Here is a 17,736-nt window from a genome sequence, read left to right on the forward strand (position 1 = left end):
AACCCTGGTCCGGGAAGATCTCTCATGGCGTGGAACAACTAGGCCTGTGCGCCACAACTACTGAGCCTGTGCTCTAGAGCCCGCGAGCCACAACTACTGAGCCCGTGTGCCACAACTACTGAGCCCGTGTGCCACAACTACTGAAGCCCGCATGCCTAGAGCCCTGTGCTCTGCAACAAGAGAAGCCACCACGATGAGAAGCCCACGCACTGCAATGAAGAGTAGTAGCCCCTGCTCACCGCAACTAGAGAAAGCATGCACGCAGCAACAAAGACACAACAGAGCCAAAAAAAAACAAAAGATATATAGGAATGATTTTGATTTTTTAATATTTACAGTCATCACACAGTGGATTGATTCTAGGACCACCACCCCTCCTACCCGACCCCCACCCGACCCTCAAATACCAAAATCTGAGGATGCTCAAACACCTCTGAGGGTTTTCATCTTACTAAGATAAGAAAACCAAGGCCCAGATAAGTTAAGTTGCCTGAGGTCACATAAGGGTGCTAGGAAATAAACCCAGCAGTAGATATCAGATCCTGTACTCTTACTCAGGAAAATAAATACAATAGTACTGTAAGGAATTAGTTGGAAAATGGAGACTAGAGGCAAAGAAACCAATTAGGAAACTAGTGTCGTAATTCGAGGAAAAGGAAGTAACAAGAATATATGAGGTAGGAATAATTAAATGGCAGAAAAAGGGAAAATTCATTCTGGAGTGGCTCCTGAGCTTCTAAATGAGTGCATTTGTCCAGTCCAGGCTGATTAGTCATCCTGAAGTGATTTTTACAGGGCAGGACTTTTGATCATCCAAGAGCTCTAACAGAGAGAATTATGGTTGTCTGATGTTCCACCTGGCTTTGTTGTCACTACTTTAGTGGTTTGGAAGCTTGAGGATGGAACAGAGTGTAAAATAAGTAGCAGAACTTCGGAACTTGATACTGCTTGAAGTTTGCTCTGGCTTTCTAACTGATCTAGACTTGAAGTGGATAGTTTAGGATTAGATTAAGTAGATTCATTGATCCATCTTTCATACCCAGAAGCTCCAGTGTGGGCCAGCGATGCCAATTGGTATAATAACGGTGTCCAGACAGGTACTTAGATACTATCTTTTTCTGACTTAAGCTAAATTTAAATCAACCATTAAATGGAAGAGAGGAAATCATTTATGCTGGGAAAATTAATTTCATTGGTATAGTCTTATGAACTCTTTCTAAGTAAATAAGGTAATATTTAAAGAAAAACTTTTTTTTTCCCTTACAGAATGGCATTCACTTGTTCATTTTGTAAATTTCGAACGTTTGAAGAAAAAGATATTGAACTACATCTGGAAAGTTCTTCACACCAGGAAACATTAGATCATATTCAAAAACAAACCAAATTCGATAAAGTAGTTATGGAATTTTTGCATGTAAGTAGCTGTTTTTGAAGTGAGAAGCACTTTATCTGACATTTGAATTTCTTATATTTTCATAGTTTCCCATCTTTCTCCCATTTTATGTTTCTAAGAATTTAATTTACTATTCAGTTAAAGAAAAAGTTGTTTTAAAATTAGCTCAGAAGTATATGTGAATTCCTCTTTCATAGATTTTAGATTTGTTATTTGAGAGTACATTTTTCACAGTAGTTTCTGGCAGAGGTGTCAGGAAAAAATTCCTTTAACAGCTGTTTATTGATACAGAATCAGCTATCATCTATTAACAGTCTTCCGTGTACCTGGTGTTGTGCTGGGTACTTTTCTTCATATTTCATTTCAGCCTTATGCTAGCTCCTCTTTATTCTAAAAGATCATGCTCAGAGCAGTTCAGTGACTTTCAATAAATGGAAGTCTGAATTCAGAGCCAGAGAGCCTGGTGTTTGATTAGTGTCCTTTATATTATCAGAATGTGGTCATCAGTTCAAGTTTTTCTTGAATACTTACGGAAGGTGCTGTTCAGGCACTGAAGACAAAGACACTCCCCTCAGTGAACTAACAATAATTGGTAATTGAACACACTCACACTTAAACAGATGACACTATTGAGTGGAAGGCCCCAGCGTGATGGTGTAGGCAGAAGTGGCTTGGAGAAGGGGTGGATAGTTGGGTCCAGGGCTGGATCTGGACTGCTAACTGAACAAAGAATTAGTTTGGGCAAAAGAGATGGAGTTGTTAGAAGGTCAGAAGTACAGGGATCATTTACTCCTCTATATCCTTGCAGAATTGTGTACCTTAATTAAAATTTCTTTCTGTAATTTTGTTTAACTGGTTCCTAACTGTTATTTAGGACTTTCATATTCACCTGTCCTGAGACGATCTCTTGCCTATCAGCTGTCTTCGATCTCTCTCTCTCTATGTACCTAAAATACATCTTGAAAAGTAAATACTTTTTGTAGTTTCCTGGTACTTTATATTAGTCTTTCCAACTAAATTGTAAGCTCCTTGAGAACATTTACTAGTTCTTATATAACAGATATTGTTATCTTCCATAGGCCAAGCATGGTGCTAGGCCTATACTATGTGCTCAGTGAAAACTTTTTGGATTCTTTCTATTTTGTTTTCTAGGAATGTATGGTAAATAAATTCAAGAAAACATCTATTCGTAAGCAACAGACAAATAATCAAACAGAAGTAGTCAAAATAATTGAAAAAGATGTTATGGAAGGTAAGTATTTAAACAAATTAATTTAGAAATTTACTTATATATTTTACATACCATAACCTATTTCAGTGTAAATGATGCCCATTAGAGCAGGGGTCCCCAGCCCCTGGGCCATGGACCAGTACTGGTCTGTGTCCTGTTAGGAACCAGGTTGCATAGCAGGAGGTGAGCGGCGGGCAAGTGAGCAAAGTTTCATCTGTATTTACAGCTATTCCCCATCGCTTGCGTTATCGCTTGAGCTCCTCCTCCTGTTAGATCAGCAGCGGCATTAGATTCTCATAGGAGCTCGAACCCTACAGTGAGCTACGCATGCGAGGGATCTAGGTTGCACGCTCTTTGTGAGAATCTAATGCCTGATGATCTGAGGGGGAGCTGAGGCGGTGATGCTAGTGCTGGGGAGCAGCTGCAAGTACCGATTATCATTAGCAGAGAGGTTTGACTGCACAGAGACCATAATAAATCAATTGCTTGCAGACATATCAAAACCCTATCAGTGAGTGACAAGCAAAAACAAGCTCAGGGCTCCCACTGTTTCTGCATTATGGTGAGTTATATAATTTCATTATATATTACAATGTAATAGTAATAGAAATAAAGTGCACAATAAATGTATTACATGAAACATCCCAAAACCATCCCCCCCTCCACCCCGTCCATGGAAAAATTACCTTCCATAAAACCGGTCCCTGGTGCCAAAAAGGTTGGGGACCGCTGCAATAGAGTGATATAGTACATAGTCATATGTGGTAGGCCTGATTGGGTTATCAGAAATGGAATCCTTTGATTCCTGTTCTCATGCTTACAAATTTATCACTACCTGCCCTTACATCTTTCACTTCATTTCCTTCATAGAGGAAAACAGCTTTGCCTCCACATGGAAGATACAGTTGTCCCTAGGTTCCAAGAGAGATTGGTTTCAGGACCTGCTTCGGGTACCAAAATCTGCAGATGCTCAAGTCCCATAGTTGGCTCTCCAGTGTCCATGGATGCAAAAGCCATGGATACAGAGGGCCACCTGTACTTCTGTATGTCCTCTGTCTTTCTTATCCCTTCTCATAAGCCCCAAAGGAGAAGAAAAAAGCATAGACACTAGTTCCTCTAAAACCTGCCTTTCTGTTTAAACAACCACACTTCTTTAAGCATAGTCCACACTGGTCTCTCTTTTTTCATTCTCATTTATTACTTTACTCACAGCAGACAAGTTTCTGCTACCATTAGTCTACTGAAACTGCTATGACAGAGGTTACCAACACCAACTTCAGTATGTTCTTTTGAATCATTATCTTTCTTCTGCAGCATTTTACACTGATAACTGTATTCTTTGTGAATCTGTTTCCTCCCTTGGTTTCTGTGGTATCTCAGTGCCCTGATGTTTTCTTTATTCCCTTGTCATTTTTTTTTTTTGTTTTTGTTTTTGTTTTGCGGTACGGGCCTCTCACTGTTGTGGCCTCTCCCGTTGTGGAGCACAGGCTCCGGATGCGCAGGCTCAGCGGCCATTGCTCACGGGCCCAGCTGCTCTGCGGCATGTGGGATCTTCCCGGACCGGGGCACGAACCCGTGTCCCCTGCATCGGCAGGCGGACTCTCAACCACTGCGCCACCAGGGAAGCCCCCCTTGTCATTTTTATTCTTTGTGCTTTTCTTTCTCTACTGAGCTTTTGGAAGTTGGTATTTTTCAGTATTGTCAGTCCCATTATCATCTCTCTTTATATATCTTCCTGATGAATTAATTTACATACAGAGTTTAAATCAACATCTATATGTTGATTATTTATAGACCTATATCTTAAGCACAGTTCTCTTCTAACTCTAATCTCCTACATGTAACTGCCTACTGATATCTCTCTTTAGCAGTCTCACAAAGTGAACATATCCAAACAATTTATCCTCCCCTTGAGCGTCCTCCACCCCCAAAAGAAAGCAAAACAAAAACTTAACAAATATCTCCTCATTTATCTTGGAAAGTGGCCCCATCATCAAAACCAGAACTTTGAAGTTAATCTTAGTACTCACCTTTACTATGTCTGTAGCATTGTGTTCTGTCGGTTCTATCTTTTAAATATGTACCAAGTCTGTTTCTTTATTTCCTCTTTAAATATTGAATTTGTTCAAAGCTTTATCTGTTCTTTTGGCAGTTACAGTATCCTTCTAACCAGTTTCCTTACTTTTAGTCTTATCTTTAATTTTACTGCATGATTTTATTACTTCAGGAATTTTCAGTGGCTTCCCCATCCTCCACAGAATAAAGTTCAGATTCCTAGACATGGCACACAAAGCTGTTCATGATCTAGGCCCTGCTGTTTTTCCCTGTCATCCCTTCTTTATAGTCTGTGCCCCAGCCATATTGAATTACTTGTAATTCCTGGAAAGTGCCATTTTCTCTTATATCCTTCCCTTGCATAGACAGTTGTCTTTATGTATCTGACAGAGATTGGTTCTAGGACTTCACTGCAGATAACAAAGTCCATCATGCTCAAGTCCCTTATATAAAATGGGTGTAGTATTTGCATATAAACTATACATGTCCTCTTATATACTTTAAATCATCTCTGGATTACTTATGATACTTAATACAATATAAATGCTGTGTAAATAATTGTCAGCATGGAATTCTGCTTTATGCAACTTTCTGGAATTTTTTTTTTAATATTTTCTACCTTTTTATTTTTAAATATATATATATATTAACATCTTTATTGGCGTATTAAATATTTTCTATTTTAAAAATTCAGCCATGGGGCTTTCCTGGTGGCGCAGTGGTTGAGAGTCCGCCTGCCAATGCAGAGGACACGGGTTCGTGCCCTGGTCCTGGAAGATCCCACATGCCGCGGAGTGGCTGGGCCCGTGAGCCATAGCCGCTGAGCCTGCGCGTCCGGAGCCTGTGCTCCGCAATGGGAGAGGCCACAACAGTGAGAGGCCCGCATATCGCAAAAAAAAAAAAAAAATTCAGCCATGGTTGGTTGAATCTGCAGATGTGCAACCAGCAGATACAGATGGTCACAGTAACTAGTACCTTAAAATGTTACTTCAAGAATGAAATATAAGATCATGGGGATCTTTTTATTGAATTGAAGCTACATGTTGTCTACTGTTTTCTTAATCGAATGACATGATAAGTTCAGTTGCCCAAAGGAAGAGCCAAGTCAATTTTTTCAACATAAAAAAATACATGGTTCTTTAAAAGTGATATAATTCCAAGGAGACTGGTGTGTTCCCAACAGTTTTTCATGTGCAGTGTTTAAAGAAAATTCCTGTGAATATACATATAACTTATTAATTTAACATATTTACTGAGGTCCTATTATGTGTCAGGCACTGTTGCTAAGAGCCAAACATGCAGTGATAAGCCAGGTAGCCAAAGCTGCTACTCTCTATTGGGATGTGCAGAAATCAACAAAATAGGTGTTAAAAGCATATAAAGTAGCCTTCACCTGTAATACACCTCAGTCACCATTTTTAAGATCTAACATATGTTTTTGTTCCTTATGAATACAATTTTGACATATTTTTACGATCCCTACCCACCCACATTCATAAGCATGGAAATTCTTATTTTACTAGAAAATCAGCTTTTTTTTTTATATATTATATTTTTGGGGGTTGGACTTATAGACCTCAGAGCATCAGTGTATATAACATGATTAGGAAATATAATGTAATTATACTTTATAATTTTAATCTTTTATCCATATAGTTTTCAATCTATATATGCAGATGAATGAGATATGGCAAAAGAACTCTACCTATATACTCTGATCCTTTTTTTGGAATAAGGGGCATAAATAATCATGGAAATGAAATAGTGAAAACTTAATTTGTCAGAAGTATGTGAATCATTACTTTTCTTATTAATAGTTGTATTTCTTTTGTAGGTGTTACTGCAGATGATCACATGATGAAAGTAGAGACTGTTCACTGCAGTGCTTGCAGTGTGTATATCCCTGCTTTACATAGCTCAGTTCAGCAGCACTTAAAATCTCCTGATCATATCAAAGGGAAGCAGGCAAGTTTTAATTTGTCTTATTGAAGTCATTGAATTGTTCATTAATCCCTTATTGCTGTTTAAAGGCTGTTGTTTCACACCTACCTACTTGTGTACAATCCAGTTAATCTCATGAGTGAATTACTGTAAAGGTACTTAGTGTGATATAGTGGTTAAGTGTAGTATTGTGGGCTCTGGAGCAAGACTTCTCTGAATCCTGGTTCAGTACATACATGTGTTAAGCAAGTAATAAACTTTTCTTTGTCTAAGTTTCCTTATCTATAAAATGAGGATGGATAATCTCTCTTCTCTTATGTGACTGATTAAAGATTAGGTTAATTAAAATATAAAAGGCACTTAAAGTAGTGCCTGGCACATAGTAAGTATTCAGGAAATCATAGCTGTTGAACGTTTTTTTTTTTGTTAACATTTTTTTAACGTGGTACAAAATGATTTTATGAGTGTGTGTTTGTGTATTTTAGAACAAAAAAGAAAGACTTGATTATAGCATACATTTTGATGACTGGGAAAAATAAATTTAAAAAGTAGGATTACCAGTTACTATGTATTGTTATGTTTTTAGTAGAATTTCCTCAAAAATTCTAGGAAAAATTTACTATTTTCTTCTTGATTAGTATATTTCTGCTTCTGTGTTGGTTTTATTTAGTCAGATTTATTTCAAATAAAAATATTTACTTTGTGAGAAATTAGTTTATTTGAAAAGCAAATTTAAAAATTCAAATATTAAAGACTTAAGTTTTAAATAGAGCATTCCTGAGTCTTAAATTCATATTTTGTATTGACGTGAACCTCATTTAACTCAGATTTTTTTAGCCACTTTGAGCACGTACAATCTTTTTTTAAATCTTTGTCCTTTCTCTTTTTTGATATTCCCTTGACACCTTTTTGGCAATTAGACATTCCATTTTATTACCTTTCCTCCTTTGTATAATACATTCTTGTACTATTTACAGCCCAGAGAAAGACTAATTACTCTAGCAGTATGAAAAATTAGTCTTTCTTTTTTTTGATAGCATGAAAATGAATAGTTGGAGTAGCTGGGGCTGGGGGAGTTGGATGTAGAGTGAAAAGGAGAGAAAGCAACTGTTTAGTAGACCCAGACTTAGAGTGTTTAGTGACTAAGTGTTTTTTGCTGAAGTTGATTGGCTTTTTGAATCTTCATTGTTTTAATTCATAGATGATTTAGATTGTGGTCACAGTAGCTGTTGTTGCTTTATAGCTTAATTTGCCAGAAAATAAGTCATTTAATACTAAGGATTCGAGCATGCAGTCATTTTAATTAAGGAAGTATTTTTCATGGCATGGCTTTCAAGTATCTCTGTGTTCTGTTTTTCATAGGCTTATAAGGAACAAATAAAAAGAGAGAGTGTCTTGACTGCTACAAGCATTTTAAATAATCCAATAGTGAAGGCACGATATGAACGTTTTATTAAGGTAAGATTTTAGTGCAAAAACTTTAGGTTATATTGTAGTATTGTAATAGTTAAATGATGATATGGTAACTCTTTGTGATGTTTAATATAGTACAAAATGAGGAGAATTTTACTTAATATTGTACATATAGGTAAAAAAATACCTTTTTTCCTAATTATTGGGATTTATTGGGGGAGGGAGCAATAAGCCATTCCTTTCTCATCGCCTTTCTAGCTCTGGGTCATTTGAGAGATACACAGGAGTCTGATAGAAGACCCAAATGTCAGACCCAATATTATCCTTGATTTTAAAAAAAAAAGAGTTATTTGGTGGATATGTCTTAGATAGTCTAGTATTTCACTCCTAGACAGACTCACCTTCCCCCAACTTCTGTTACTGGTTCAGCTGGACAGCAACAGGGTTCTCCTAGTCTATCACATGGCATAGAACAGAGTAGAATGTACCCTTTCTGTTGCTAAGAAGACGCAAAAGAGGGTCTTGATGCTCAACTCAGTCCCTTCTTTCCCCTCTTTTGGGTCTTCCGAGCAAAGAGAAATTCCAAAGAGGAATGATGTATCCAATTTGTATTTCTTTTTCTAAGCATACCAATTAGATAAGTCATTCCTCTTCCTTGTGTTCTGTTTTTCATAGGAAGATCAGATATGTTGCTTCAGAAGAAAGCTCCCTCATAGAATCAGGAGGCCAGGAAGAAAGAGGTTTGCTTCTCATGTTAGGAAACTCAGAGGTGAACAGTTAGGTATACCTGGCCTACTGCATCTCAGGATTTTTGACATATATTATTCCAGTAATCCTTCTTTATATATTATGAGTACTTATTGTATAAATAAGAAACTTATTATTCAGGAAATTAATAGAAATTTTTAAAGGTTAGTTTTTGAGTCTTTATAAAATAATACCTCATTTAAAATCATCCTGCACTGAAGTGAGCCTGTTATGTTGAAGATTTACAAAAGTGTTATTTACATTAGTAACTAAATATTTTATAAATTAGAGAAGTTTTATTTTGGCTCTTGTGATTAATAGGTACTATTTGATGATCATTAAATTGTTATATATGTGTATCTAATATAAATATATATATTCAGTGATCATTAAATTATTCCTCAACCAGATGACTTCCAAGCTGAATAAATCTCAATTCTTTCAGCTTGTTCGTGAGGGCCCTGTTTTCTGATTTGTCCTATTTGGCACTGTTTACTGCACTCTTGATACCACTTTTAAAAGGTGAATGCAGCCCTAATTGAAATCCAATTTTGTGGGAGATATGGCATCAGAAAGATTAAAGCACCATAGCTAAATTAGGAAATATTAAATTTTTTATCCTTGCTGTATCATAAACTTTTGAGAAGTTAATGGTTTCTATTGATGTATGAAAGTAATTTTTAATGAGAGAAGAATACAAATTAGAATTTCTATGTAGGGTTTTCAGGCTACACTTTAGAGTCACTTCATGGAATGGGAGACATCATTAAGTGGGAGTGTCTTGCTCATGTGCATCTTGTGGAGAAAGTACCTGAACTGAGGAGAACTCTTCTAGAACCTTGTTACTCCATATGATCCAAGGATCCAGCAGTATTGACATCACCTGGGAGCTCATTAGAAGTACAGTTCCAGTTCATATCCGGGCCTGTTGAATAAGAATCTTCATTTTAACAAGATCCCAGTTGATTTATATACATGTTAAAATTCAAGACGCACTGGTGTCACATGACTCAGTGATGTCCTTTGTCCAGCATTTTTTGTCCAGCGTTCCTGTCTGCTCTGTTCCCTGCTGTCTGCTCTGTTTCTAGCTGTTCTAGATGTCTGCAGAAATCCTCTGCTCATAATCATCTCTGGTCATGGCTTTAAAACACTTTCATCTGTAAGTGCTCTCAGAATGACAAAATACCTTTTTTAATCTGCCCCGTGAAATAATCAGTTCATCAATTTCTCCCACTTCTCCAGCTATATCATCTTATTTTGCCTTCACTCCCTGGCCTGGACACTCATGGTGAGCCCTTACGACAATGCAGTGCTGCCATTCTAAAATTCTTTACTTAATTGTTCTACCACTTACCAGTTCTAACTCTGCCATTTATGGTTAGCTTTACTGTCTTTCTTGCTAAAAATATGGAATTATGCCAGTACTATGTTTGCCAGATTTTCACTGCAATTCACAATAATTTTACTTATTATCAGTCAATGTAACATGCTTCCCGTAGTGACTATTTCAAACTTTCCACTCTTCACATATCCGGATTTCATTCTTACTCCCTTCACTTACCATATTCTTATCTCTTCTCTTGCTTTAGGGAGATTGGACCGTTAGATGTGAACTCTATAACTTTTCTCCTTTTTACTTTAGAATTATGTATCTTTTTTCTCACCCTTACTGTTGTCTGTGAAGGAAAACACTCTTTTTTTGCCCTTCATCTGTGTTGTTGTTTCATCAGTTATCTCTCTCCTTACTTTCATCTGATTTTTTTTCCTGTTTATTATCTTACTATTCTTCCCCAAAGAGACATGCTTATGAGTTCCCTAAACTAAAAGTGACTTGACTTTTCCTAGACTCTAGCCCTTCTTATCTTATCTCTTTTCTTACTATCATATTTGAAAAGGTAATTAACCTGCATTATGCTCTTTGCTTCCTATATATTATTCACTCTTTAATCTAGTATTTCCCAACTGGAGATGTGTGATTAGAATTCCCTGTGAAGCTAAAATCAAATAAAAAAGCTACCCAGGCCCCTTATAAAAGACCTTCTGAATTAGGGTTTCTCAAACTTCTCCGATAAAGATCTCCCTAAATCTTTCTTAAATATGCAGATTACCAGACTTCTTTCCTGGACACTTTGATTCAGAAAGTTTAGGTCTGAAACTAATTCAGGAATTTGTGCTTTTAGCAAGAGCTCCAGTACTTGATTAAATTAAAATATTGAGTATGGGGTCTGGGCCTGTATGTTTTGAGAGCTTAGGAGGAAATTGTGCAGATTCATTCTTGGGCAGTCATTGCTGTCCAACTTCCATTTACATCATACTTTTGAAACTCTTCTTTCTAAGATTACTAGTGACTTAATTTTCAAATAAAAAATTTTAACATTTTATTGTTTATTATTTTAAACATACAAAAGTAAAGGGAATAGTATAATAAATCCTTTAAGTACCCTTACTCAGTTTAATATTTATCAGCTTTAGTGAACTTTTTCAGTTCTTTTCTGTTACCTGTTTGAATCATTTGACACTGTTGATCTGTTGACTTACTCTTGAAACTTTGTTTTGCCAGATATTTTACTATCCTGGGTTTCTTCCCGCATTGAGTATTCCTTTTCTAACTTCTGTCCCCATGTACAAGCCTTTTCCATAGGTTTTATTCTCAGCCCTTTTTTTCTACTTACTTCCTCAGCCCTACCCTGGGCTTTCCTATTTAAGACCTGGCTTCACTATTCACTCTGTTCAGGCAATTCACAAATCTAAATATCTTATTTTGAAGTCTCTTCTCTTTTTTAGTTGTAGATTTATCGTGGCTTATTGGACATTTAGACATCTTAAATTCCAATTATATATAGCATATACCTGCTTCTCTTTCCCCATCTTAATTTATCCATTCTGGTAATAGTGTCACTACATCTTTTACCCTTTCCTTTCCTGGGCTATTAGAGTAGCCCCCTCACTAGTATTTCTTCTCTTGCTACTTCCATTCATCCTGCATCTTCCTACCTGGGATATCTTAAAGTGTAGTACCATCTTATACTTTCCTGCTTTAAAAACCTTCATTGCCTCTTCATTTCTTACATCATTAATATAGCCTTCTAATATGCTCCAATTTATGAGACATCATCCAGACACATAATTTAAGTATTTAAATAAATTAAAATATTAAAATTGTATCTGTGAACATTTAGTGAATTAAAGATGTCTGTTTTTTTTAAAAAAGTAAGGCATGATACCTAATACGTTTCTGATTTTCATTTGAGTTTTTAAAAGTGCTTGATTTTCATTTGAATTTTGTAAAGAGAACTTGTAACAGTAGTGCATTGAATATTGATGTAATTAAGTAGAACATAAATCTTCATCTGCTTTGTTTTATGGAGTATAAAGTAATGACTTCAGGAATTTATATACCCACATTGGTATGAAATAAGTACTCAACAAATATTAAATGAATTTGTTATAAATTGAAATTAAAGTTTAAAATATTGTTTATTTTAATGGTATAGCAAATAAAAATCTCACTGATAAAAAATGAATGTGCTGACTTTAAAAGCTGTTGTTTTCATGTTTTTAGGGTGAGAATCCCTTGAAATTCAAGATCATTCTCAAGATCAGCAAATAGAAGGAGATGGAGGAGGAGGAGAAAAGATTGATGAACCTATTGAAGAAGAGGAAGAGGAAGAGGAGGAAGAAGAAGAGGAAGTGGGGGAAGTAGAGGAAGTAGAAGAAGTGGAGGAAGTAGAGGAAGTGGGAGATGGTGGAGGAGTAGAAGGAGTGGGGGACACAGAGGAAGGAGGGGACGTAGAGGGAGAGGGGGAAGTAGGGGCAGTGGAGGAAGGAGAGGGAGAAGGAGAGGGAGTAGGGGAAGTAGAGGAAGAAGAAGCAAAGGAAGAGCCCTGTCAGCTTCCCCGTTGACCAACCAGAAGAAAATTAACTATAAGGTATTAGTCAGTTTTAAAAGAAGCTTTAAATTTCTGTCCCAATGAGGAAAAGGGTAAGAATATCAGTAGTTTAAAATGAGAGTTAACACCCATGTTGCATGCATTCCACAGATTACAATTCGTTTTATATAATTTCTAAATGTTTGGCATTTGTTTAATAAAATGAAGGTAAGACTATTTTAGTTTTTATAGCTACCTAACATAGATTCAATAAATTGTTTGTATAATTTTTATAGCTTAATTTTTATTACTTTATTGGTGTTGAGGATAACAGATGTGTATTGTTAGTGTATCTATTCTAATCATTTGAACTTAAATGCTGCTCTTGGGAGTGTATATTCAAGTATGCATTAATGTTTTGAATACTTACCCTAGAAGAGATAAATTGGGCAAGTATTTTGTGCTCTGTGTATTTTTTACTGCATTGGACATTGAATATAGTAATTTGCGTTAAGATACGCTTGAAGCCTTTTTGTGACCATGTTTCCCTTTGTAGCAATAAAATGTTTTTACAAAAACTCTCTCCCTGGATTAGCAATTTAAAATGAAACAGAATTCATCAATTAAATGAATATATAAAATCAGGAATTGCCTTAATGTATGAGTTCAGCTTATAAGTGTTTTAAGATAATTGGAAGACTTGAATTAAAAAAATGTACTTCACTTTTTGTATGATTAAAATATTTTAAAACATGTTTCAAATAGAAGTCAGTCTGTAACTGACCTTTCTATATTTGTTTTAATTCATTCCTTTTCTCTGTGCCTGTGTCAGATCTTGAAATCTTCTTGGAAATACATTTGAATACAAATAATTTTTCATAGCTTTATTAGTTCTTTTGTCATGCCTGTTTTTGGCTGAAGAAGCAAGAAGCAAACTATCACTTTTTTAAAAAGAATTACTTCTCTCTTGAATCTATCTCTCCTTTTTATAGCTTGTATGCTTCATACTTAAAAGAGAAAATAAGATTGATAGATTATCTATTTTCAAGTGACCATCTATGTCACTAAAAAAAGTAGTGTGCTCTTATTTGAATCTTTACTCTGGTCTCTTTTGAGAGGGGGACTCTTTCAGTGAAATTATCTTCTCAAAATTTTGAGGCATTGAATGGATGAACGTATGGTTATGTATCAAGTAATTTTAAGGCATTAAGGGGATGAATATATGGGCATTTGTAGAATTTCACAGATAATTTCTCTTTTGCCTACAACAAAGCTTTTAAAAATAGATTTTTGAGGTCAATTTGGGTTTATTGTTGTGGGCTAGATTTGCTTATCTTTAAGCTGGAAAATCCAGTAGACATTTATATCCACTTGTAGGGATTTGGAGCCAAGTAAGAGAAGTTTAGTTGAAAACGGGAGAAATTTGGATCCTATCTAGGAGTCTGTATTTACTTAAATAGGCTGCAGAGAACCTTTGTGCTCAGGAGTTCAGATTTTAAAGCTAATAGGATTTGGTGGACCTTCCTGTTTCTCTTTTATTTTAAAATTTGGGGGAAGGGCTAAGGTAAAAGGAGAATAGATCCCTTTGAGATTAGAATTGCAGGCAGCCCTCTGTATTCCCAGGTTTCACATCCCCAGATTCAACCAACTGCAGATCGAAAATATTCGGGAAAAAAGAATTTCAGAAACTTCCTAAAAGCAAAACTTGAATTTGCCAAGCACTGGCAAAAATTTACATAGCACTTATATTTTATATAGCACTCACATTGTAATTAGGCATTAAAGTAATCTAGAGATGATTTAAAGTGTAGGGAAGGATATGCGTAGGTTATATGCAAATACTATGTCCATTTTATATAACGGACTTGAGCATCTGTGGATTTTGGTATCTGTGTGGGTCATAGAACCAGTTTTGGAACTAGTAGAGTGCTTTAAAAAAAAAAAAAGTGTCCCAAGTAATTTGATTGATATGTGAAACTTTTGGAATTCTGCATAACAAGAATCTGTGTAACAGCTTCTAAGTAAATGTTTTAGAATGAGAGATGAAGAATACCTAAGTATTAATTTTTGTCAGAAATGTAAAAACCTTTATTCAGACTAGCTTATTTGCAGGGTATTAATAAAGTATTTTATTATTGTACTTTATTCAGAGATTTAAATTTTATATATCATCAGATAATTCGTAGATGGGCAGTTTAGTTTGCTGGCAGACTAATTTTTGTGATCCTTAGTGTTTATATTTTCAATATTTTTGTGATAAGGATTTATGTAATATCTGTAAAACCCTTTCAACTTCTCTTACCCAAGTATTATTTGTTTTCTTTATGAAAAGGCTAAGCATGTAGTTCTAATAACCAAAGAAATTTATATACAACACACACAGTTGTTTAAGCCAGAAGCCTAGGGACTATCCTGTAGTCTTCTCTTTTTATCACTACCTCCAATCTATAAGAAAGTCTATGTTTTCTACTTCCAAAATTTATCTGCCCACTCTTCTACCTCTGCTGCTACCAACCCCAGTTCAATTCACCATCATCTCTTTCCTGAACTATTGAAATAGCTTATTAACTAATCTTGCTTCCACTCTTACCCTGCTAGGATTCAGTTTTCCACACAGAAGTATAGTCTTTTAAAAATGTTAATTCAGATAATGTTAGTCTCCTGAGGTTTTTTTTTTTTTTGGTTCCCGTACAGTCAGTCCAAACTCCTTATCATGGCATGCAGGCCTGGTTTAGCTTTCCGACTTAATATCATGTCATTTTCCCCACTAGGTACGATGACTTTTTGTTGGTTTTTAATGAAACTCTTGCCTATCTCCAGACCTTTGCATTTTCTGTAACCTATACCTGTCAGCTTTCTTTAGCAGACACTTCATCCTTTCTAACATTTATGGGTACCGTAAATGTTAGAAAAGGCTTTTCTGAGGAAAGAAGGATATTAGTTCTTAGATTTTTGTAAAAGAGTTTGGGACCATTTGTGTTCCAGATGTACTAAATCATATTCTTTGGTGATGATATGTTTTTAACAAATATCCCAGGTGATTCTGATGATAGTGGTCAGTGATTGCATTTGAGAATATTTATAGTGCCTTCAAACAAATTTAAGTGCCTGCAACTCTCATATCAAAGCAGGAGCTTTTGTCCTTTAATAAGCTGATATAAGTTTGGGAGAGACTCCATTATATTTTGCAAAAGCATTGGAATGACCTGTTATAGACTTCTGAGGCGTCAGAAAAGGGCCTTGTTTTTGTTCTTTCCCCTCTTACTGGATTATTTAATTCTTACAAGCATTTTGTAGTCATAGGAATAGTAGTTCTTCCATATAACAAGCTTTCTCTTGTTTCATTCTCCTACTTGAAATCCTTCATTGGCTTTCATTACCAGCTAGTATAATATTCACATCCTTTTAGTGTGGCATCCGTGTTTTGTTTTGTTCCTTGTCTGCTTCTCTGGCCTTATATATCAGCCTTAACATATTTATATTAACTGCCTGTTCCCATAAACATTTTAATTTATGATCCTACTTCAGGAGACAGGAGTGGTTCTTAGAGTTGCCAAGACTATATTATAACATCTAGATATTATATTTGTATTTTATAATATCACACTATTATAAAATATACTCATTTATATCTTATATTTTATAGTAGTATAATATATAATTATATAATATCCTTTCTAAGAATGAGATTGAGATAAAAATAACTGAAAATATCTACAGAAATTTGTATCCTAAAAGTCACAGACATACATATAGATAAAAGAACTACAAAGGCAGTATTGGTAGTATTACATGTTAAAACATACTTGAGAATTCTATTTTTATTGACAAGATTGTTTTTACTATAGAGATAGATAGTATCAAGTTATCATGTTATTAGACTTAAATTCTTTAACATTTGCTTCACCTACCAAATTGTCCTTGTTTTGAATACAGACTTTTTTCTCTATATATGTAAAATATACATACCATAAAATTTACCACTTTAACCATTTTTGAGTGTACAATTCAGGGGCATTAACGACAAGCAAACTTTTTATTACAGTTTGCTATCCATTGTCGTTATGCTGATGGACAGAAAATGGAGTAGTCATGCTGGCAGAAGTGTTTGGACTTACAGTTCATGTTATAAATTAATAATTTGACTTTATTTGATAGTTATAGTTCCTACCCTGATAGCTGGATCTCTACTTGGCGTGCAAACAAAATCAGGGAGCCTGCAAGGCTGGGGGCAGATTTTTGGCTGTGGTGAATTCAGTCTGCGCTGCCACCATTTGAGGGCTCCTTGGAAGCAGTCATGCTAGTCTCTTCCCACTTTTCTCTCTTGATTTTCCTAGTTATTGTTCATCTGTTTCCGTTAAAAAAAATTTTTTTAAGTTAGTATATTGGGGTAGAGGTGAGGCGGTGTTAATGGAGATGGGAGATGGTCTCCCTGGTGACTGGGAATATGGAAGGGAACTACAAGTAGCTTCGTTATTAGATGAATATAAAGTATGAATTTGGGTAGAGTTCCAGATCAAAATGCATACTGGATTTAAGTTACTGTCTTCTAAAGTTCTATTAAAATTACTGAAGATATACAATGATAAAAAATTATAATAAGAAACCCATAACCACACTGGAAACACAATTAGGGTGCTGTGAGGCATTTCTAGAAGATATAAGGAACCAGATTTTGGTGAAAAGAAGAGAGCTACAGCCACATACAGATGACAGTTAAGGAATTACCTTTATTTTTAGAGGCAGCTGTGAGAGTGGGTGGCTATAGTATGACATTTTTTTTAAAAAAACATCTTTATTGGAGTATAATTGCTCTACAATGGTGTGTTAGTTTCTGCTTTATAACAAACTGAATCAGTTATACATATGTTCCCATATCTCTTCCCTCTTGCATCTCCCTCCCTCCCACCCTCCCTATCCCACCCTTCCAGGTGGTCACAAAGCACCAAGCTGATCTCCTTGTGCTATGCGGCTGCTTCCCACTAGCTAGCTATTTTATGTTTGGTAGTGTATATATGTTCATGCCACACTCTCACTTTGTCACAGCTTACCCTTCCCCCTCCCCATATCCTCAAGTCCATTCTCTA

At 35.6% G+C, this 17,736-nt stretch overlaps 1 protein-coding gene across 1 annotated transcript in view; it reads left to right on the forward strand.

Moving 5' to 3' along the window:
* The window catches only part of ZNF326 (zinc finger protein 326), a 51,577-nt gene that overhangs the window by 21,580 nt on the left and 12,261 nt on the right, over window positions 1-17,736 (forward strand). Inside the window, 6 exon segments of the mRNA XM_065885349.1 lie at window positions 1,267-1,414; window positions 2,546-2,645; window positions 6,514-6,644; window positions 7,983-8,078; window positions 12,343-12,352; window positions 12,355-12,666. Of these exon segments, the coding sequence (XP_065741421.1) occupies window positions 1,267-1,414; window positions 2,546-2,645; window positions 6,514-6,644; window positions 7,983-8,078; window positions 12,343-12,352; window positions 12,355-12,666 (797 nt within the window).

Source organism: Phocoena phocoena, chromosome 1 (genome assembly GCF_963924675.1).
Source record: "Phocoena phocoena chromosome 1, mPhoPho1.1, whole genome shotgun sequence".
Lineage (NCBI taxonomy): Eukaryota > Metazoa > Chordata > Mammalia > Artiodactyla > Phocoenidae > Phocoena > Phocoena phocoena.